This window comes from Pezoporus flaviventris, unplaced genomic scaffold, assembly GCF_033815535.1.
Source record: "Pezoporus flaviventris isolate CSIRO_AGI_PZ_B2104156 unplaced genomic scaffold, CSIRO_AGI_Pfla_v1 ptg000021l, whole genome shotgun sequence".
Lineage (NCBI taxonomy): Eukaryota > Metazoa > Chordata > Aves > Psittaciformes > Psittacidae > Pezoporus > Pezoporus flaviventris.
In genome coordinates, this window is record NW_026892569.1 from 1,781,650 (window position 1) to 1,804,879 (window position 23,230).

The following is a 23,230-nucleotide window of genomic DNA, read 5'->3' on the forward strand; positions in this document are numbered from 1 at the left end:
AGCACCTGGGAAAAGAGATTTGCAGGCAAAGTGATGCAAACCTTGCCTTACAAAGCAGTGCCTAACAACCCCTTCCTACACTACCCCAGCAAAATCATTCTATGCCAACTACAAAATACACCTCTTGACTAGTTCCATGAGAAGTTTTCTTAAGAAAGTCTAACAAAATGGCCTCTGGTGGCAAGTTATTAGAAGACAGTTCAGTATGTGCACTGGAGTGACAAAGCACCCCCGTTTGTTGACGCGGATCACAGGACCAGTCTCAGTTCTAACTTTAAATCCCAGTGCTCCCGCAGCAGACCTTCGGATGCTGTGCACCTACGTAACAGCACCTGCAGATTTGCTGCAGTGCAGTGTTGGGTTTTTTGTGGGCTATGGAAAACCATATGAAAATTAAGGGAGGTTTGTTTTAAAATGAACTGCTTTAAATTAACTGCTGATTTAACTGGTTTAAATGATTAAAAAAAATGCTTCCTGATCTCTAGTTCAAAGAGAATTGCAGCTCCATTGTAGGATGTGGAGTTTGGAGCAGTTTGGAGTGTGGAGCAGCTGTGACAGGGGCTTATTTCAATTTCAGCTGGCAGCTCTCTGCGTAGCACCAGGATTTGTCTCTAATCACACAAAGTCTGAATATCCCTCCTGCACCCAGGAAATCTGAATGAATGAGCTGGCAACTACGGTGACTTCTTATTTCCACCACCACCACGAGGATGAACCACTTGCACTTGCAACTGAGTGCAGCTCTCCATGGGAGTCCACATGGTAATTATGAAGAAATTGAAAGGTTTCTGTGATAAGATCACCTGAAAATAAAGGTTTTAAATCACTGGTCTCAGTAACAAATTTATCTGACGTTGTTGTATTAGATGTAATTGAGTTATTAGGAGAAGATTAACAAAATCCTGCAAGAACAATCTGGCTGTCATGATTACTCCTCCTACTCCTGCCAATGAATAATATCTGTAATGTAATGCCAGGAAATAATTGTCACAAAAGGGAAATACCACTGACTGAAGAATGTTTGGCTTTAGAAGGGAAGTTATGTCCTTCCATTAAGGACTTGCTTTCATTCACTTCAGTGTTATACAGGGGCCATCAATTAATAGAAACTTTTTGTGGGTAACTATGGATTTCTGTTTTGTATTGGTAAATCTCATGTAAAATTACCCTCTACCTCTGTAACTCCAACTGGCATCTAGGAATGATTGATTTGGTTTCTGAGACAGCCTTGGAACAAAGCAGAGGCACAGTTCAGATTATCTGTCTTTCACATGGTGTGATAAGTGCGTAAGACCATGTCCCTACATATGACTATATTATGACTATGTCCTATGTATATGATGCCACAGATCCAAAAAATCACTTGACATCGACTACATTATTTCATAAAATCAGGGGGATGAAGACATAAGATTATAAAACCAAAGTGCTACTGAGATTTAAATCAAAAACATGAGTCCTGGCTCTACCATCTGTGCACTCCCCATTCCAGGAGTTTTTGCCTTGTTTGAATGCCAGGCCTCCTCGGGCAGCTGGGCAGCAACATTCTCCATCTTGATCTGAGTGACACTGATGTAAGCTGGGATGTGAGAAAAGAGAACCTATGTAATGGGAACCCAGCTCTCCAAAATATCTTTTCTCATGCTGTTTAGTCAGAATAAAGAGATCAGAGCTAAACATATCTGGAAAGATGAATATAGGAGAACCAAATGGTAAGTGAAAAACATTCTGAACTCAACTCTTTGTCTTTGATGAACAATCTGACATGTCCCAAATCACAGTTTATAATCACCAGAAGACACCACTCACAACTTGAGTTCCCATTGCTTGTTGCCTTCTGGAATGACACCCTACCAGCTGCAGGTCTCGACAGCTGGCTCAAACTTCCAGGTTATATGCACAAGAGTGCATACTGAAAGGATTAAATGGCTTCTGCCTGAGGAATGTGCTGGGGCAAGCGGGTCATAAGCACTACTCGTATACCACTATCTCTCTGAGGATGCAGCCTATACAGCTTTATGGTGACCATTCCTGTCTAAATGGTATCCCCTATTCCCAAACAAGGGTTTCCCAGAGGGTAGGTGTATTTTAGTCATGCCTTCTGTCCCTGTGGTGTGGAAGGTGTGAGATGCTGTGGTAAACAGCAGACTCACCTGCTCTTCTCTACCAGTGGCTCTATGAGGCTGATTTGTACAGAGTGGCATTAGTAGGACTGAAAACCTTTCCCACAGAGTGTAACAGCCATTTTTTGCACTGAAATCTGAAGGAAAGATCACGGACAGAAAATTATCTCTGTATCTTTACCCATACAGAAATAGTCTTTGTTTCCAAGCAGCATTTCCAATATATCTCTATCTGTGCTATAGCTGTTTCTATATAAAATTTACCTTCTGGAGTCAGGCTACTAACATTGTTTTGGCTCAGTTAGGCCTCCAAGGCAGGATTTCCATTATTATGGAGATGAACTGACCTTAATGACTGCAATAATATAATTATACTCCAGGGCAGAATTTCTAATAACACAATTGCACAGTTCTCAACCACCAGTAAGAGATACCTTCAGGGCATGGTATTCATTAGGGGTGCAGTACACACTACCTCAGCCTCCAGAGAAGAATATGAAACCTAAAACAATAAAACTCTTTTTTCCACGGTAGCCTCTGCTCTCTGGGCAAACACTGAACAACACACTTAGTTTTGCCTCCTGGACAGCAGTAACCTCCAGAGAAAGAATCCTGGCAGCAAAATCTGATGCACACTCTTTCTGTCTCCAGTAAGGAGTCCCTAACATTACATTCTATCTGAAAAGTCACACAAGCCCCAGGAGAAACACTCGAGCGATTGCCATGGTAGCCATCGGGCTGTACATCAGAATTCAAAGCAAGGACTGACACATTAACATTGCTTTTAACTCCACCTGGAATTGGAAGGATCATCTATATTGATTAACCTTCACATGATCAAATTCAGTTTGGAGAGGTATCCAGATGTTCAGGTGCTTCTCTGAAACTTGAATTAATTTAAGTTTCATCTCCCACGTCTGTCTAAAAGTTCTGTTTTCTGCCCTAGATGAAGAGATTTCAGCAACAGCTTTTCTTGGCATCTTTCTTCCTGCATTTCAACATTTTTTTCTTTCAACAGCCAAGAAAGTTCCTGTCTGAAGCCCACACATTAAGTGTGGGTGTAGGGAGGTACTAGGACTGGACTCCAGTCAGTGCTGCTGTCCCCTAGAACAGCAGGAAGGAGATAATATTTCATCAGCCAAAGAAACCAGAAATACAGGAACATGAAGCACTGGGTCTCCCCTGCCCCTGAAGTCAGACAGTGCCGATGAACAATGCCACGACCATACAAGACAATATAATTTCCTAATTGTCTCAAGGTACAGACTGCAAGAACGGTTAATAAAGGCGGTGGCGAGGATTCAACATCCTCATCCCCACGAGAGACACAACCAACTGCGTGTAAGAACTAAACAGGTCTAAGTGCCAAGTCAACAGAGCGCTGTTTATTAAGACATTTTGCCAGATAGGCCCCTCTGGATGATCTGGCTGGTGGAAAAACCCCTGGGCTGAAGTAGTGGAAAATTACACACCTGCTTGGGCACGTTTCACATCTGATTTCCCATCCAGGGCTTGGTGCCCGGGTGGGAGGCTCCGGGTCCTGGCTCAGCGCTCTCAGAGGAGTGCGGCACTGAGCCTGGCGCTGCCAAGAGCACCAGCACATCAGCCTTGCTGTGGCTTGCGTTTGAGCTCAACACTGAGCTGCTCGGAGCACCGTGTTGTACTCACAGCCTGTCCTCCCAGCCTCTGCCCAGAGTCTGCCTGAGCACAGGGGCTGTGGCCAGCACAGTATGTGCTATTTAGCAAGTTTTAATGACTACACGTACTTCTGCTTTGCAGAAACCTGCTGTTTTTGAGGTGTATCTCTTGCTCTCCTAATCTTGGTGGAAACCAACTGAAACATCTACATCAAATAACCAGTTCAAAAGTTATTTGGAAGTAAGCACACAGGCAACCTGAGCCACTGCCTAGCGTTATGCTAGCAGAGCGTGAATCACATTCCCTTGGGAAATCAGGAGCCAGGGTGTTTTGCTGTATTACAGCATTCAATTTTTAGGTAAGTTTGCAGGCGAGAGAGTAGTGCTAAAAAAAAAATACCACTTTTTTGCCAGCAGTGCACAGCAGTGACCAAGCAAGAAACTGGTCACATTCCTTTCCTTTCCTAAGCCCTTGCTCAATAAACTAGTGCTTCCTTTCCCACTCCTAAATTAAAATGAGAAGAAAGAACTGTGTTGTGCCTAGGAGAACAGCATCTGAGACAGAAAGCACATTTCAGTTATGGACTGTGCCGGTGAGGATGGGAGACACTCTGAAACTTCCAGTCTTTAGTACTTCTAATCCTTTGCACAACCTCCACCAGAAGAGCAAGTTATTTCAGTTTTAAAAATCAATATACTTTGATCTATTATAACTTTGACCTCTCACAGCTTTGTACCCTGCCTGCTAGAGGAAGCTCTGTGTAATTGATCACTCAACTCTTTTTATCCCAAGAGGCAAGTCAAACGGTCCACAGCCAACAGCTTTGTAAAGACCAGGTCACAAGAGATAAATAAGTCAGAAATAGATTGTTCATTATTTTACCCATCTGGCTCTAAATGACCTATAGCTTTTTGCATACTCGTACACATTGCCATAGCATATATTTCAATGTACATTACAGGCAGGCAGGTTGAATGGAGCAAAACTACTTTTCCAAACCAGCTCTAACAGGTTTAAGCTTTTAGAAGTAACAATTTCCTGTAATTTCTGGATTTTGGACCTTTATTAATAGGCCAGGATTTTTCCCACCAATCCCAGTGGTGCACCATATTTTGAGGACTGCCAGGGACAGCTCTCTAGGTCCTGCTCTCATGCACTATGCAAGCAGGACAGGTAACACAACTTCACCTCTACAGAGTCACTCATGACCTTGCAGGAAGCACTGCAAAACCATGCACAGGAATTTGAAACGTAACCTTCTGCTTCCTACTAATGCTCTCCTTTGGAATTAGAAAAAAAAAAATAAAGAAAGAAATGGCTTGGCTAGTCTGAAAAAGCCATCTCCAAGTCAGGTGCTGGGACTGCCAAGTTAGTTACTGCCAAATAATTCCTGTCTGTGGGACACTGAGTAACGTACCACAGCAGTGTAATCTGTGGTGGAGAGCTTTATCTCCTGGGCAATATTTTTTTTTTTCTGCTAGTGGCTATTTAGAGCAATGCAGAAGCAAAATATTTGCTTTTTAGAATGCATCTTTATCAGCTTCTTGGCAGGGATGCTTTAATAGTACACAGAGACTGGAATGAACGCAATGAGAATAGAAATCTCACCCCCAGCTCCTTGAGATTAAACACTGGCTGTTTTCACATTTATTTGCAAGTCAATTTTGAGAAGCTATTAATGACAAATTTAGGCTTCATTGCTGAAAGTCCCTGGGTTGGAGCAGGCTAATGGAAGAAACGGTTAGTTTAAAACATTACCTCTCATTTTCTCTTAGGATCTCTCTTCCTTTCTTCCACGAATAAGTAGGTTTGGGGGAAGCTTTCGGCTTACACTCAATGATTACTTCACCACCCACTTTAACAAGAGTTAACTTTTTCAAGAGTGTTTTGGAGAAGTCTGGACTGACGGCTAAAAGAAGAAGAACACAAACCAAGAGATCAGAATTACCTCTGCAAAAACCAAAGTCAGGCTTTTTTGAACATTACAATATTCCAGGACTGTTTCTCAGCTGTAGTTCCTAAATGATCTGACTTTATGAACTGTGTGCACGTACAGATAAGGCAAACAGATGCTGGAATGCTTCAACACTGTTTAGACTTGAAACAAACAGTTCAGCTTCAAACCTCAGAAACCAGTAACCGTGGCAGGCAGCAGACACCCGGTGTCATGCACACCTAATTTGGGGCAGCACCCCTACGAACTACATATGCATGAATTGTATAATGTATCCCTTTTTCTGTGTCATAACAGCATGATCATCATTTCCAGAAAAGATGGCATTTTTATGTTTTATATTCATAAATTGCATAATCTGGGTTTTTGATTTTAATGCTATAAAGGTGGGAAACCTTGACATGGCCAGGTACTGAACCAAGCAAAGCAGGGCAAGACTTAAGTACCACGGTACGAGACACTCTGAATCATCTTTTTTTAGTCCCTTCATGCACACTCTTCCATTTTGTGAAAAACAGTCAGATATTCACTGAAGCAACCACCAAAGCCCTGCAGACAGTCTGCAGCCTGGCTGTAAGGCAGGCTGGGGAGGGAGGAGATGGCTTGGCTTCTGATTCTTGCCTCAAAGGATTTTTAATGATTTATTTGATGAGACCTGATGGCAGGCAGAGCTTTGAGGCGGCCGCCTCTTGACTGACTCTGGTAGTAAACCCTCCAAAGACAACCAGAAGGTTTTATTTATATCAAGTAAGAAAACTATTTTTTTTTTTCAATATAGAAAGCTCAAAGCTAACAGGTGAGGCAGCTCAAGGGTTTTATGAACAACTCTTGCCTTGCTCTCTATATCTTTGCTGACAGGAGCTTGCAACAAACTCTTCCCAGTCCCCTCTAATTCTCTCCATGCTCTTTGCTAGCTGCATGCCTGCACCATTCCTGTATCCCCTGAACATGCAGCATTTTCCTCCACCTACTTTCTTGCTGCACCCTTGGTGGTTAGAGTTTAGAACACCATGCACTGCGTCTGCTTGATGCTCCATAAAATGACCTAAATCTTACCTGAAACAGCTGGTAGACAAAAACCTGCTGTGTGATAAAGAAAGCAAATTCCTTTTTCTTAGGGCATCTCATCTGCCTCAGTTCTTTTGGATATATAAAACATAATCCTATACTGATAATGGGATGGGCTTTATGCTCAAATATAACTCGTCTTCCATTTTCATGAAGCAGAGTTCACTACTCTATGAGCTATGTTGTCTTCTATGGCTACCCACAGATGACTGACTTCATTTTAGCATAGAGGAAGACATGCATGTTCTTAAAGACTATGAAAGAGCTGTCTGAAAACCAACAGCAGCTATGTAAAACACTACAAAATGAAAGGAGCCATCCTAAGGACAACTTCCCACCAGTGGAACCAGATGGACTATTATTTATATCGGATTATCATAATTGATACAACATTACTTCTGGAAGTAATGTCTTAGATGATTGTCCAGAGCTTATGAGCAAAATACATTTTTGAATAAACCTGTTATTTCTATCTGTGTATTGAACAGTTTAGACTGCAGTTTTTGCAAGTCATTTACTACTTCCTGCTTGGTCCTGCGTGAGGCAGAGGAGCTGCACAATATGGGTTTTATTCTGTGACGCTCAAAATGTTGTCATCTGACATTTAGAAACCCCGGGCTCAGTTCTCAGCACAGCTTCCCTGTGACACCTTGGAGGTAAAGCATTTGATTTCCTCACACCTTGCTTGTAAAATGAGGATTTTAATGTCTTTTATTTTTCCACTCCAGGCCCACCCTTTTTATTTTTTATTTTAATTGTTCTTTAAAAAAATTAAGCCTGAAAATTCTTTAAGGTGATGACTGAATCTTACTATACGTTTTTACAATGCCAGCACAACAGGATCCTGCTTTTAGCTGAAGATTCAGGGCAATATAATTGGCAACAATAATAGAGAAGAATCACTCTGAGAAAAGCTCTGTCTGTAATTTTCTCTTTTTTTCACGTAATTTTGCTATAAGTCTCACTTTCTATTAGTGGTGTTTAATCATTTCAAGTGCTTAACGTCAGGATCTTTTAAAATAACCATTTTTATACTCAGAAAGATCTGTTTAAAAGCTGACGCTTCTCAGCGAGAGCTCAGAATATTGACCTCCTTTGAAAACTACAGTGAAAAGGAAAACATGCTGGTTTTCTTTAAAAATATGCCAGTTTAAATCACAGATCCATAGGAATTAATCTGCAGCACACCATTCTGGTATTTTTCACACGTCATGCAGAAGCAAGATTGCATAACCCAAATGAGAAGTCAGCCAAATACAAGTAATCTGGCAGGTTTTTAAGAGAAGGCTCTCCAAAGTCTTTGCTCTTTATGCAGACATAAGGTTGGCCCCTGGGTGCTGCTGGGCATGGGGAGGCCCTGGAAGTGCCCACCAGCAAGGCCTAAGACTCTGTCTTCTGAGTAGATCTGCCTTTCTCCTAAAGGCTCATTTTCACCAGGGTTTTGAATAGAGGGGAAGAGCACCAGCAACTTTATTTTGATTTCTTTCACACAGTAACATGTCCAATCTATCTTAGCACTCTGAAGTCTAATTTATTGAGCATTATCGTACTTTTCTTGAACAGCAGTGCTGACAATCTTTCAAATGTTTTTTTTTTTTTCTATGCAGGCATCTATCAGTGCTGACAAAAAATGATCAATAATTGAAAATGTCATAATCAGAAAAGACCTCATGCTTTTATTCTTCAGGATAAAGAGGAGAATGATGCTATTGAGCATTCACTTTGAAAACAACTAAACCACTGTTTTGTAATCATGAATTCTATTTAACCATTTGAAACTACAAATCTATGCTGACATACTGGTTTCTAGGCCTGCCTGTCATACAGGAGAGATATTTGTGAATGAGGTACCTACTTGCAGGACAGCCATGGCTGGCAGGAACCTCCGGAGATGGTCCCGTAGTACCGGTGCTCAAGCAGGGCCAGCTACAGTGGGCTGCCTGGGGCCACATCCGTTTCAGTGTTGAGCATCTCCAAGGATGGGCAACCTGTTCTAGCACTCAACCAACCTCACAGTAAACTTTTTCTGATGTTTAAATGGCATTTCCTATGTTTCAGTTTGTGCCTGTTGCTTCATGTCCTGGCAGTGAGCACTACTGAGAAGAGCCTGGCTCTATTATCTGTACTCCCTCCCATCCCATTTAACCACCTGGATTCACAGGAGCTTCTCCAGGTATAACAGGGATGAGCAGAGTAGGTGCACTCAAAGCAGGTGGGACAGGAGCTGCTCTTGGTGAGGGTTTGCGACAGGAGCATTACAACTGCCATAAGAATGATGAAAGGTCTATTCAGACTTTGCTGCTTTTGGGTGGTTTGCAACATTCAGGATAGTAAACTTACCTATGACACTCAGTTCTGCACTGGCAAAAATGATGCCATATCTGTTTTCTGCTACACACTGGTACATGCCGGCATCCAACAGGCTGACATTTGTTATTGTGAGCGAGCCCTGCTCCAGCTGAACTCTGCCCTGTAGGAAACAGTAAAACAAATAAAAAAGTAAATAAGGAGATCCCTCCTTAGAACAGAAACCCAGCAGTGGTTGTGCTGTGTTTTATACCAAGGTGGACAAAAAAATATGTAGCAGTAATGGGAAGAATTTACATGCTCCAATCTATTTGTGCACCAGCTAAATTTATATCATGGTAGATACTAAATGGTAAAACCAATATAGTAGTTGGCAAATACAATTTAAACTGGAGGACTTTCCCTTGACCTCTCTGTGATTTAATATCCGAACCATTTAGATTAATATCCCTTTCAAGTACATAAACCTGAATCAAAAAATGCGCTTCTGTTCTATAGTGGCATATCACAGCCAACTGTTTTCTTTAAAACATTTAAAACAATGGTATTACGAGTATATACGGCAATGAAGGCTAGTAAGGCTGGTTGCCATATTAGCTAGCACAGAGAGAAATACTTAAAACCCTCTGCAGTTTACTGAAAACAATATAGATGTTAATAATTTAATGATCCTTTACTTCGTATCCGCCACTAATGTGGTTTAAGTACAAGACCATCTGCTAGTGACCAGCGTGAAGCAAGTAAAATTAGTGTGTGGAACAAAAGATTGGGGTATCATTTGTCAGCCTAAGGATATGGAGCTTGTGTTATCAATTTTAATAAGTACAGCAAAGTGTTCCCTCCCTCCCCAGGAGTTTCACCACTTAAAAAAACAGTAATATAAAGAGCTATTGGCTTTCTACTTGACTGTAGGGCAGAAATCTAATGTTTGAGCAATCTTTGTCAGGGTTTGATCAAATCTGGGCTGCCATATTCTTTCACAATAAGTGAAGGGGAAAAAAATGCTGGCTACCATGAAAGCAATGATTTGGTCAGTTGTTTTCAATTTGTAGTTATATCAGGGGGGATTATGGCAGTGAGTGATGGCTCTCCAGTGAGAGGCTGGGCAGGCATGGTGGTGGGACAAGGTGCATTTCCGCAGCTCCTGTGTGTCACCCTCCTTTACACAGCTCTTCATGTCCCTAGCAATCACAGGCCATGCTCCTGCACAGGGACACAGCTCAGCAGGAGCAGGAACACTGTTAAAGACCAGCAGAAATGCTAAGGTTTCATTAGCAGCTGAAGCTCACCTGAACAGGATTTGACTTCATTTCAGGAATGACCTCTGAACACAGAGAAGTCGTGTGTCCTGCTTGTCACTGACAGCAGCTCTTCTGAAGCCATACAGTTGTGCCCACCAGGCATAGCAAAGGACTGCCTACACAGTGGGGGGGGGGGGGGGGGGTATCAAAGCAATGCTGTCCTTTCTATTTCCATTCCAAAAGTAATAAAACATACAGAGATGAGAAACCTGGCAGAGCATGAAAGGACTTACAGAGCCTGTGACGCTCCTCCTCAGCAAAGGGCTCTAGTGGTGCCTACCTGGGGTAGCAGTGGCTCCCCATCCTTCAGCCAGCGGTACGAGGGCTTTGGTCTCCCGTTTGCTCGGCATTCCCAGACAACACTTTCCTCTATGGCTGCGTGTGCATCGCTGATTTTCTGAATCCAGCTGGGCTGAGCTGCAATGTAGAAGTAATGAATGAAGTGTTATATCTGTAACCAACAGCGTGCTTTCTCGGTGCAAGCAAGTGACCATTTCTTTCTCTATTAGCACATTTAAGGGTTGGATTTAATAACATGGTTAATAACTGCTAAAGACTGTTTTTCCCCTGAGTCCACTTCTGCTTCTGAAGGTGAGACATGCAAGATCAGAACCTGATTTCATTTTAATTAAAACACTTGATGAAAAACAGTAGCTTCAGAAACCCTGATCATCGTACAAAACCAAAGCAACAGTCCATGTGCTACCCCTTTTTTATTAATGGCACTGTTAGACCCCTGGTCTTTCAAATAGAGACATTTTCTTCAGGGTCTATACAATTTAGGCTTCAAAACTCTAAAATTTAGCATCCAACTTCAACACTTGTAATTTAGAACTACCTTTGCATTGAAATTAAGGTTACTTAGGTCTGCATGGTTGTAGGCACTACTTCAGATCCAAATTCTCAGTCTTTTCTTACGTTAGGGACGTATCTCCAAGTACCACCATAGGAAGATATTCCTTGTGTATGAAAAAATTTTGGACACAATACTTGTATTAATGACTTTGAACAAGCCTAAAAAAGTCCAACAGCAGATATCGGAGATACATTTTGGTGGACTTTGGTTAAAACTGGCGCTGGCAGTTTTCAGACACTTATGAGATAGCTTAAGTTTAGCCAGACTCCACATGCAAATTCCACTAAAATTGCCGCGTGTTTTTGGATAAAACCGCTGACTTCCTTACGTTACTTTCATAAAGCTCCATCTGTCTCAATATACCTAAAATACTTTTTTAGAAAGTCCCACTGAAAAGGTGAGCAAGTTCATTTTTTTCTACTGGCATATGCCCTATTTTGGCATAAGAAAATCTGAGAGACTTCGTAGGAAGATATTGCCAGCAGAGGTCTCCAAGAACCTGGTTAATACTTTTTCTCACGTAACCAGATTAAAAAAATAATTAAGATTACTCAAAGCCAGGTAACAACTTTAGATATCTCCTTGGGATAGGGACATGTCACAGGAAGGTCTGAAAGGACAAATTAAAAAATATCATATCAATATGGTAAGTTCCACATACAGTTCGCATGATTATACTGAAAATATTGGTACGTCTGCCACGATGTGATGCTGGAAACACACATGTTTGGAGATCTGAGTGGCTTTTCAAACTATGTTCAGGCTGTGACAGATACGTGCATAATCCCACACCTACCACACTACACACTGCTCTTCTCACCGTGCCTACAAAGCACAGAAGAAAGCTGAGGAATTTTGCACAGCCTCTTAACTCCAAGGGACTTGTGAAAAAAGCAGAAAGGTGAACTGAATGTAATGACAAGGCAGATGCAAAAAGAAGCAGCTGAAAAGGAGAGACAAGCAGTGTTTACTTCTATGACTGCCCCTCCAGTCCCTGTACTATTTTAAGCTTGTTTATAATCTGTATCTAAAGAGATATGAAACGGAAAGCTTTTAAATGTAGGAAGATGAAAGTCAGTTCTGTCATCTGGAGTAAGAACTTGAACAATTCCATCGAACTGAGACACGCTGAGCAATTTCAACGGGTTCAGTGGCTCACGGACATTTGCAAATTATTTGCAATTCGCAAATTACACATGAATTTACATATTTACTATTGTAACAGCATCCAACTCATAATTTCAAAGAGAGTCTTATAATACCACAGAAGGAGCTCTATAAAATCACACAGATTCACTTGCCTTTTTGGCAGTACTGAGTATTTTACTGATTTTCCACCTGAAACTAACCAATCAACCAAAATAATCAGACAAAGCAACTGAAAGTAACCTGATAAGCAAGAACACCCATGAAAAGTAACATCTGTGCTGTAACATGTAAGTGTATGCTATGTAAAAAGAAAGAAAACTCTTGTGCGGGAAAGAAAGAAAATTCAGTATTTCTCCTTATTTTAGGCAGACTCCCCAAAGAGGGAAAATTCTCACTCAACACAGTAAAAGACTTTACCTGTTCAGCTTTCTCGGGTACTTTGCAGGCTGCACATCTGAGCTCCTGCCCTAAGTAACAGTGCTGAGACTTCAACACGCAGCACTGGAAGCTGCCACCCCTGCTGTTCACTTTACCCTTTTCTGCAGCACCCATGAGATGCAGCCTTGGACTGTGTGCCTCTTTTCACCCCTCCAGTTATTTTAACCGCTTAACCTTTCTATCCTAAAGCCATTTATGATGCAGAGAAGTACAGAAGGAGCATAATAGGTCAAAAAATAAATCTCAGTGAAAACCAGAGGAGTCCTTTGTTTCACAGGAGCTTTGCTCTCTGCTGCTCTTTGGGAGAGTTTTCTAATTAGGTCAACCTCTCCTTTCAACAGTTCATTTCAGAGAATAGCACGCACGCTCCTGACTTAATCTTGAGTAATACACAAGGGCTGGTTCATGCAGCAAATATGTTTGAGCCGCCAAATGAGAGTCGCCATAACATAATGAAATTTGACAACCTCCCATTGGGGATAATACGAAGACATGGTAATACGACACAAGATTTCAAGCACGATAATTAAAGTAATTCAAAGAAGGATATGAAACCGGCTCGATTTTCTGCATTTTCTGGCATAGCGACATCATTTGAGATAATGACAAAGTTTAATTTGTGACTGGTAGTAGTGCTCTAGAAAGAAATCCTTCAGTTCATTTCAGTGGTGCTGACCAGAGATGAATTCTTTCATATGAAAATGGTCTGGAACTATTTTGGGCCTACTTGGAGTACTTAGATATTACTGGCTTTGGAAACATATTGGAGGAAAAATATGGTACTAAAGAAAAAATTTACATGGAAGCTGATTAAGAATTCATCAGAGTTGCAAGAAAAATTCATATGCTAAATCTATGAAGTGGAAGAAAAAGCTTAGAAATATAAGCATGACTCTTATATCAGGATAACTTTAAAGAAAAATATTCCCCTCCTAGGAGATGAGAGCTATCTGAATTTGTATTCAGGAGGGATGGAAGAAAAATCATGGCAGTAGTGCAAAGAAAACTTGTTTACCTTTGACCACCTTACAGTCTTCACCAACACAAAGTGAGATATTTTCAACCAGGTGACTAGGACAGTCTGCTCAAATATACTCTTACTTTTCTAAGACCAAAAACTCCAGACTGATTCTATCTTTCATTGTAACAAACGGAAAGCAAAAGTAGGCACTAGAAAGCTGGACCAGAAATCATATCCTAAAAGGCATTTGGAAATGAAATAACAGAGCTGGTGATGATGCATCGCATCAGAAATGAGTAAAAAACCCAAAGGATTATGGGAACAATGTGAGAAATAAACCAGAAATAAATCTGTAGGACTTAGAAGTTGTCTGTGAGTTCAAAACAACCAAAAAGACTAAAGCAAATGAGGTACTAATACATATACAGAATCCAATTCTCAGTTGGTGTATATTGATTTCAGTGTTCCTAAGCCAATTTACAGCAGCTGATGACCTAGTGCAGGCTGTGTAATTCATCATTAATGGCAGATGAAAGGCTGAATGACTTGTCCATTACTATATCTTTTCTAAGGAGATTGAGACTGAGCCCAGGATCAGAAAACTCTAAAGACCAGAAAGCCAAGCATAAGAAGCAAGAAAAACAGATGGGAAAAATGGATGAGTAATTATAAATAAAGAATGCAGCCAGTGTATAAGGTTTGTGCAGACAAGTGCATGCGTCATTCTGGTCCAAATGGGGATATAGCTTCTGTAAACAACCCCCTTATGTCCCTAATTTGTTATCCTTAACAACGATCCCAGGAATGTGAAAGCAGACTTTAAATTACCACTTCTCCCTTTTTTTTCTTTCCTCCTCTCAATCCCTTCATCCTGACCTCTACTGCCAATTAAGGACTATTTGAAATCTATACAACCTCAAAGCTGTGCAAATTCTCCACCAAAGTAATTTGCTTGAACGCTGCACCTCCATTTGTCTGCATCTTTGGAAGGTTCACCACCCCAGCAGGATGTCTCCATTCCTCTTGTCTGGAAGACTAACCAACATGAACCAGCCTAGCAGTTCTGCTTGGGACTAAAATAGTAAATATCAGAGGAAAAGGAACAGAGGAACAGTTGAAGGAATTAACCTAGCTGGTAAAATACTTAAGTCGTCCCTACCTTTTACTCAGCTCCTGTTCCAGAAGCTATTGCACCATTACATGACTTTCTCCCCAGTTATGCTGGACACCAAAAGACCAGGTATTACAGGTCTGTAGACAGAGACCAGTCCTCAGATATTTATTTACTTTTTAAACAGGATAGTCCAGACTGCAGCTACCCAGGGGAGTGAAGGAGGTGTGGGGTACTCTACGAGTAGACTTTACACTTGATTTCTCATGCCTACTTGTATTATTGCTTCTCCTGCTGAAGAGCTATTTTCCAAGCCAAAATGATAATCATTTGAGCAGTTTTTCTGAATCTTCTAAAACCTGATTTCTCTATAAGCAGGTTTTCCGCATACCCTTGGAAAAGGAAAAGTGGAGGAGAAATGTGTCTATTCTCTGTGAGGAAACTTGTTCCAGATGCAAGAATTCTCTTGGGCAGCAACTTTTTCAAACCTCAGAGTTATTCCCACCCACAATAAAGTCTGAGAAAACACTTATTCGATTGGCAGGAGTCATGACAGCCTCCCTCTGAGCAGTGATTTTCCCCAGGGTGAGTGTAACTAACTGAGTTTGGGCACTGCAATGGTTGCTCCAAAGGCCAACTGCCCATTTCTGGAAGGACGGATTTGGCTGTTGCCAAGTGCTTAAGTGGTGGTTAACCAAGAGTTAAACTGGCACAATATTCTGCAATGACAAAGGATTTGAGAACTTTAAATAAAATGAACTTTGAATAGAAACAAGGAAGATGCCTGAAAATGAGAAATGAATTGGCAACGTATCTGCATAACAGGTAGCAAACTGGGTTTTCTAGCGAGACATGTAAAATTGCAATTAATAATAATATACACTTGCCATAATCATGTGAATTTTCTTGTGTTTTTATCAGTCCAGAAACTCATTTTACTTCAAGTGGCTTTGAATTTTCAGCAAATTATTTGTGATCTGGGACCTAAGCTGAATAGAGACATACAACTGCCTGATTTTCACTTATGCAAATTTCCTTTTTAGACCTCTAACCATAATGAAGAGCATAATACGATTTACATTTGAGGTTGTTTCATAGAGTGGCATAAAGTGGCTTTCGCACAAATAAAACACAGGCCCACTGATGAAAGGGAGGCTCTTTTCACTGCAAAATTATGGAGCCACATAAATTCCTGGTGGGACTTTGATTTGAGAAGTATTTAATCTGAAAAGCGGTCCAGCCAATTAAATGGTTTCTGCTGAATATCTTACAAAATGCTGCAAAGAACCATAATTAGTTACAAATAAGAGCGTCTCTCTGCTAATGCGGATGCTGCTGCGCTGACACTTTTAGAAACCATTTTAACTGGAATTTTTTCCTCTTTGCCTTGGCTTGCCTGCAAAGTGCTGGGCAGGGAGCAGATGATGCCATGTAAGACAGCGCTGATCTGACTGGAAAGCCCAATGCCAAATTGAATGGTTTTGGTCATAATTCTGGCAGACAAATGTTCCCGGTGGTGGTGTGGCTCCTCAGCCCGTACTGGGGTGCCTGTCCCCAGCCCAGCAGCCCTACCTGCATGGCAGAGCAGCCTCTCCCAGTGCTGCTTGCTTTGTCCTCTCACCACCAGCCCCATTTAACATGATTATATTTAGAGAGACAGCTGTTTCTCCTGTTTTCTGTTACTCAGACTCTATATGCCATTGGGGTGGAGGATATCAAGAGGTTGCATTGTCTCATCAGAGGAAGTCAATACAGGAAAGTGTAAATGCACACTGGAGCAGATCCAAAGGAGTAAGCACTGGCACAACCATCTCCTTTCAAACTTTGCATTAAAAAATACACTCATGTTTTTCAAAAGTCCGGGAGAGCAATATGCTGCTGTGGTGGTACAGAGACCTTTGACAACAGTCAGCAGGGAGAACCTGGCCAAAGCACATCAGTGGAGCTGTAGAGAGGCAGTGAGGCCCTTGTCCATCAAGGGAAAAAGCTCTGAGCACAAAGATGATTAACCACAACAATGCCTGGAGTTTGTTAGGCTTGTGCATCTGCCTGTTGCCTCTCATCCTATGCTCAGGACAACCTTTGGGTTGTGCCTGTCTGACAAAGGAAGATCTGACTCAAATGGCATCTAAACTTAACATGAATGAAACAACATCCACGATGATAATAAATAAGCACCTCCTTGATGCTGGTTTTATGAACGAAAAAGCAATTTATTTTTAAATTAGCGAGCTACTGTAATCTGTTTACTGTACTTCTGCCAAAAGGAAAAAATTGTTGGCGTTGCCTTTTCCTCAATAAATCTTGGCCACACAGAGGTTTATCAAATTTAAAATTTATGAGCAGCCAGATTAAATATAGAATCAGGTTAATGGGAGTGCTTCCAAAATGCTGCAGATCAAAACACACAGCTGATGGCGTGGCGGACCCTTGTTGTGGAGTTCGATGAAAGAGCAGGCACTCAAAGCAGAGGCGTTGGTGCAGCTGGTGCTGTGTGCTCCGGCTGTGCCAGTGCTGGCTCATTTTGGGGACTTCACCTGCCCCAGCCATAGGGATTTAACTGGCATGGGGTTAAATCTGTGGGGAACAAGCTGCAAAGTCATGAACACAGTGCAACATGCATTTATGGCTGCTAAATGAGGGTAGAAGAGAAGACTTTTGCAGTTTAATTTGCTAATTTGTGGTAGGTGGTATCTGGTTGGGAATGGCAGACAGGACAAGAGACTTACGGCAAGAAAACAAGTGGTATATTGTTCAGAGTTATAATAGTCAAGGAAGCAGGTATAAGTCACTGTAATTGCATTAACATTAACATGTTTTCTATCGTGAAGGTCTATCTATCAAGTGGGACATACAGCCCTCAGAACAAATGCTTTTGGAGAGCAATAAAATACAGACAGTTGCAGGGACTCAAAGCACAGAAAACAGAGGAAGAACAGATCTTGCAAGTTTAATTAACCTTTCCTGTTGCAACAAGAATGTCAAACAACTTCAGTGTCACTGATATGCTAACAGAGGAAAAAATAAACATTGATACAAGAATGAAATACAGCAAAAGTCAATCTTCCCTGACAACTTCCAGGAACACTGAAAGAAGCTGACAACGGAGGCAGCACTGGGTTATCTACAGTGAACAGGCAAATTTGAATTTCGTTTTCTTTTTTTTTCTTTCCTTTTTCTTTTCTACTATTCAAGATGCAGATAACTGGGTTTAAAGGAGTCACAGCATTAGAGCCAGATTGTGATCTCCAGGGCGCGCATCATGGCAGAGCACAGCACTGTGTACAGACAGCACATCCAACCACCCATATCGCATCCTTTGCTGGGTGCCATCCCCAACCTGCCAAAAGCAACCTGAAAAGCTTTGCTCAACATTACAGTAGTATTTGAATAACACTTCTCAGCTTTAAAAAGAAAAATGATCAAGGAAAAAGACTTTCTTTCAGCTTCAAATATTTAAGATGTTTACAGTAAGTTACTTTCCCCAAAAATAGTCATTGCTACGTGAAGCCCCAGAGCCTAGCTTACAGAAAGCAGATTTTTTATAAGAGATCTGCAAACACACTCCTTGAAAACTGAATACTTATCAACCAGCAACTCATCTTCCTCAAGACAAGGATGATATTTCAGTCAATTATCTTTAAAACCAGTAACCAGGAGAGGTGGCAGGCTAGCACCTCTCCATAGGGAGGCTTCCCTGCTCACGTGAAGAAAAAAATTAGGCACAGTGTCAGCTTTTGTGTAGGATCTGCAGTCCTCCAGCTATGGGATTGAGACTGGTAAACTCATTACGGCAATTTGATTATAACTTAATGTATGCTACAGAGGGAGTATACCAAAGGTTTGGTTTACTGCCTTGAAGGAAGGCAGGTTTGGCTGTGGCTTGTAGAACAAAACTGTACAACTGATAAGGCCTTTCATTTACTGTCCACATGGGAAAAATCAGGAGAAACTTGCATTGTTTGATGAACAGAAAAAGCAATTTTCAAATCTTTTAATTAAAAAAAAAGAAAAAAAGAGTTTGAATTAACCCCAGATTCTTTTTTAATATGAAAGATTTCACTTTGTTCTTGTTACTTCACTCCTTTTTAATGTTTTCTCATTTTGTTTTAAAAGGAGAAGTGTTCATTTGAAATGCAAGCCCCAAAAGTTCTGATTTCTAAATGAAAATGTCTTTTAGGAATATTTCCAATTCCTATTTATGCTTAAGAAAAAAATAAAATTCAATGTAGTTTTGCCAGGAAGGATAGATCCCAAACTCTTTTTCAGGGGCAAATTTACTATAAATCAAAAACATTCTTCTCATCTCGGGAGTCCAGCCCAATCTTCCCTGCTGACAGAAGTCAGACCCTTGGGAGCATCTGGGGCAGAAAACAAGGAATTTTTCTCCATGTGGTCCATAAGGAATAAGGACACTATAAAGCTCCTGAAGATGGTAACAGGGCAGCAACAAAGAAATATTTTTTATGACAGAGGGGAGGTCTCTGCACACCTGAAATGTGGGATACGTAACCTGCAGCTCCTCCACAAAATACCAAACAGAAACTAAGGACCAAACCAACAGCCCATTCATACCTCTACAACCCCAATCTTTGACTCTCGTTTACCTCTACACAAGTAAATCCACAGTAACTCAGAACAGGTAAAAGTTTCCCCCTGCAAGCTTGGTTCATCTCCTAGAAGCATTTAATTTGCTTTTAATAATCTCTTAAAAGCATTCGATTTGCAAGATGGGGCTGTTTCCAGCAGAAATTTGGGGGCAGGCAGATACTTGTATCAGGATTAGAGGTACACACATCTACTTAACACAGAAGGCCTGTGAAGTTTTACATTTTTATGCACCGTGTTCAATGGCTCTGACTTCAGTGCAAGAAGAGCATGTGTAGTAAGTCTTTGTGTGAACAGGCTCCAACAGTGTTAAATCCCAACTTTCTAGGCTGTGCAACCAGTGGCTCCTCTTGAAAGCAGTCCTTAATTGCTTGCAAGCAATTAACATTTATTAACACAAGCTGGGGCAACACATACGGAATAAATCCCAAGTTGTAACCACCATAATTCTCCACTGGAATACCTACTTCATCCTCACAGCCACAAGAAAGCAAATGAGCCATTTGGAAGAGTTTTCTGTATGTTACCATGCCAATGTGCTTCCATCTACGTGTTTTTGTTCCAACTGCTCTGACTCTCAATTAATATGCAGCATTCAGACAGGTTTTATTTCAAATCACAACCTTTTTGAGATGTGCTGTTTGCAGAAGAAAGTAATTTTAAAAATAGCCTCAAAAATTACTTTCTCACAAAATATTTACTGCATATTGCATTTGATACAATAAAACCCCCTGAAAGCTGGCAGTCTGCTTACCATAAAATGTCAGTTGTCCTCGTGCCACATTTTTCCCTCGCACGTTTTCAGCTACGCACTCATAGAGTCCAGCATCTTCCTGCTGAAAATTTGGGATTTCAAGAAGTCCACTTGATCTGTGTCTCTTGGCTTTTCGGGGTATCTGTTTCCCATCCGCTCTCCTCCAGCTAATTGTAGGAACTGGGCTAAATAAGAAAAATAAAGCAAAATAAGACTTTCATAAAAAGCTATGGGTCTTCTCCTGATAAGCTTTTGTCTGAACAACTTAACACTGTTTCATATTGGAGGATGATGAAGATGTGGTCAGTCTGAAGCACAGGGTCTGAAGCAATTTTATTATAGGTGGCTTATAAACATACATATGTATACCAGTGGTGTATTGCACACATAGTTTTAAAAGCAGAAGGCTGTATTATAAAAATAGCAATAATACTATAAATTTTACTAATACTTAATATCAAAGTATTATTAAGATGCTGTTTTAACAAAGAGGAATTAGGGGTTCTGCTGTGGTAATACATCCACTTTCCTACCAGTCCCACATTTTTATTTTGGAAATACTGTCAGAGTTTACTCTAGAAAGAAGAGATATGTTTTAAGTGTGGCATGAAACCGTAAAACAGGAGAAGCGCAAACACATCTTTACAAAGTAAGTTATGTCTTCTCTCTTCCTTGGGAGAGGAAGTCTATTGTTTTGGTGAGCAAAGCCCCTGCTCCCCAAGCCCTCTGTCTGTTATGAATGCACTCCTGCTAAGGAAAGTGAATGATTAGGAAATCCTGCAAACTCTACAATACAGCACTATGAAAGGGAGAAGCTGGAGGAATAATAATAATGGATGAAAACTTACTTCCCCAAGGCAAAGCACTCCAGTTTCACCGTTGTTCCTTTTGCAGATGGAACTGTTTCTGGGAACTGCACTTCTATTTTCGGCTCATACTCCCCCATCACCCCTGTGAACATAAAATAGATGCTAAAGCTTGGTTGAATTTTTGCAATAAATTCGCAAGTGTTCCCGTGCTAGCACAGAGCTGTTCTATACATCATTACTTGCCCAATTAATCCATTCATTTTGAACATGGCCTGTTTCTAACAGCCGTGTAGTGTGGGCTCTTTTCCCATTTACTGCCAGAGGAAAATCTGAACCAGCGCTCCACACCATCTGCCAAAGATTAAAATTTCTTCATGGCTCTGTTACTTTTTGGTTTTGAATATTCAGGATTGTTGCAGGAAACTTGTGAAATAACGAAAGCGATAATAAGGGAGGTTCACCACCTTCTAGAAAACAAAATGCGGAACAAATAGCCATTAGAAAAAGTTTTAAAAGCACTGGAGCTAATCGATGCTTCTATTAACTTCAAGGATTTAGATGCGCAGAGATCACACTCTTTGGGTAATTTCTTTATTTTTACTGCTCCAATAAATCACGTATCGTAGCAGCCTCTTTATGGAATTGTGTTTAAAAATTTGTGCACATAAAAAGGCCATTATATTTATGATAAATGGCTATGTTTCTAGTCACTGTACTGTCTTAAAACCAGCACATATAATTTCACCAATAGTGATTACCAGCTAATTGATGATTGCAGTTTAAATCTTAACTGTGCGGCACTTCCTGGATGTTGGCCAAGTGCAGGGCAGGCAAGTAGTGCACAGGCTGCAAGGCAGGAGTGGTGCTGGATCAGACCAGGGGGATGCCAACAGAATGCACAAATACAGGAATGAGAGAGCACAGGTAACACAAAAATGCGAGAGCATGATTTTGCAGAGAGATTCAGGTAAGTCCAGGCTGCAATGCTCTATTTTGGTCCCCTGCTTTGAAAAGAGGATGCAAGAAAAGCCTTTTTTTCCTTTAGTTTTTCACAGTTCAGAGTTTTAAAGTTGAAAATGCTCAGTATGAGGCTTACATCAAGTCTACCTTTACTTGCTGACCTGAGTATTACCTGTTCTGGTGCAATAGCAGGTTACACCATCTTTCTTCCAACCCTTAATTGCAAATAAGCACTGCTGCCACATTATATAAAGAGGAGCGGCGGCACATCATCAATCATCAAAATTAAATGCATTTATTAATAATACAAGCACTCTCTCCATAGTCATGTCCTAGTCAGCACATACAGCAGGAAACCCATGAGTCTGCATCAAATGCTCCAGCATTCACACACTGTACAAACAAGAATTATGGGGCACGCTTTCTTTAGCCCTCTGCGCATTAACACTGCAGCCCTGAAGGGCTGGAAATGTCTATTACAGTTAACATCATGGAAAACACTCTCTGTTCTTCAGGTTGTGACACACTAAATCTTTGCAAACTTGCCTATATTTCTCCAGACTCCATGCAAAACATTTGCTGGGTGAGGTTCTGCCAAGACAAGAGCAGGTATTGCCCAGTAGTGCCCAAGGGCAAGGTCGAGTGGAACATTTGGCAATAGCAGCATTGTGTTGCTGATACTAGAACTTATTGGGACGTTTTGCCAGAAGACCATTTCTAGGTTCTGCAATGAAGCCTGCAAATTTGGCAGAGGAAGATCTTCTGAGGATATGTTTTGCAGGAAAGTCTGACCAGATTCAGCCAGCTGGCTCACTGTGGAAGACACTGGCTTTCAGGCTGGAGACTTACCTGAAGAAACCATGGTCTCCATCACCCTCCGATGTCTGACCATCAGAGGTGAAGAGCTGCTTGATACCTGTGCCACCAGCCAACATTTGCTGGGTGAGGTTCTGCCAAGACAAGAGCAGGTATTGCCCAGTAGTGCCCAAGGGCAAGGTCGAGTGGAACATTTGGCAATAGCAGCATTGTGTTGCTGATACTAGAACTTATTGGGACGTTTTGCCAGAAGACCATTTCTAGGTTCTGCAATGAAGCCTGCAAATTTGGCAGAGGAAGATCTTCTGAGGATATGTTTTGCAGGAAAGTCTGACCAGATTCAGCCAGCTGGCTCACTGTGGAAGACACTGGCTTTC

The 23,230-nt window shown here is 41.2% G+C and overlaps 1 protein-coding gene across 4 annotated transcripts in view; it reads right to left on the reverse strand.

The window, feature by feature from the left end:
• The window catches only part of LOC133270495 (contactin-4), a 338,999-nt gene that overhangs the window by 56,284 nt on the left and 259,485 nt on the right, over positions 1 to 23,230 (reverse strand). For all 4 annotated transcript variants that reach the window (XM_061455704.1, XM_061455701.1, XM_061455702.1 and 1 more), the window contains 5 exons: positions 21,117 to 21,219; positions 20,269 to 20,453; positions 10,672 to 10,808; positions 9,124 to 9,253; positions 5,520 to 5,670 (listed from right to left, as the gene is read on the reverse strand). In XM_061455704.1, the coding sequence (XP_061311688.1) occupies positions 5,520 to 5,670; positions 9,124 to 9,253; positions 10,672 to 10,808; positions 20,269 to 20,453; positions 21,117 to 21,219 (706 nt within the window). The remainder of the gene's footprint in view (positions 1 to 5,519; positions 5,671 to 9,123; positions 9,254 to 10,671; positions 10,809 to 20,268; positions 20,454 to 21,116; positions 21,220 to 23,230) is intronic.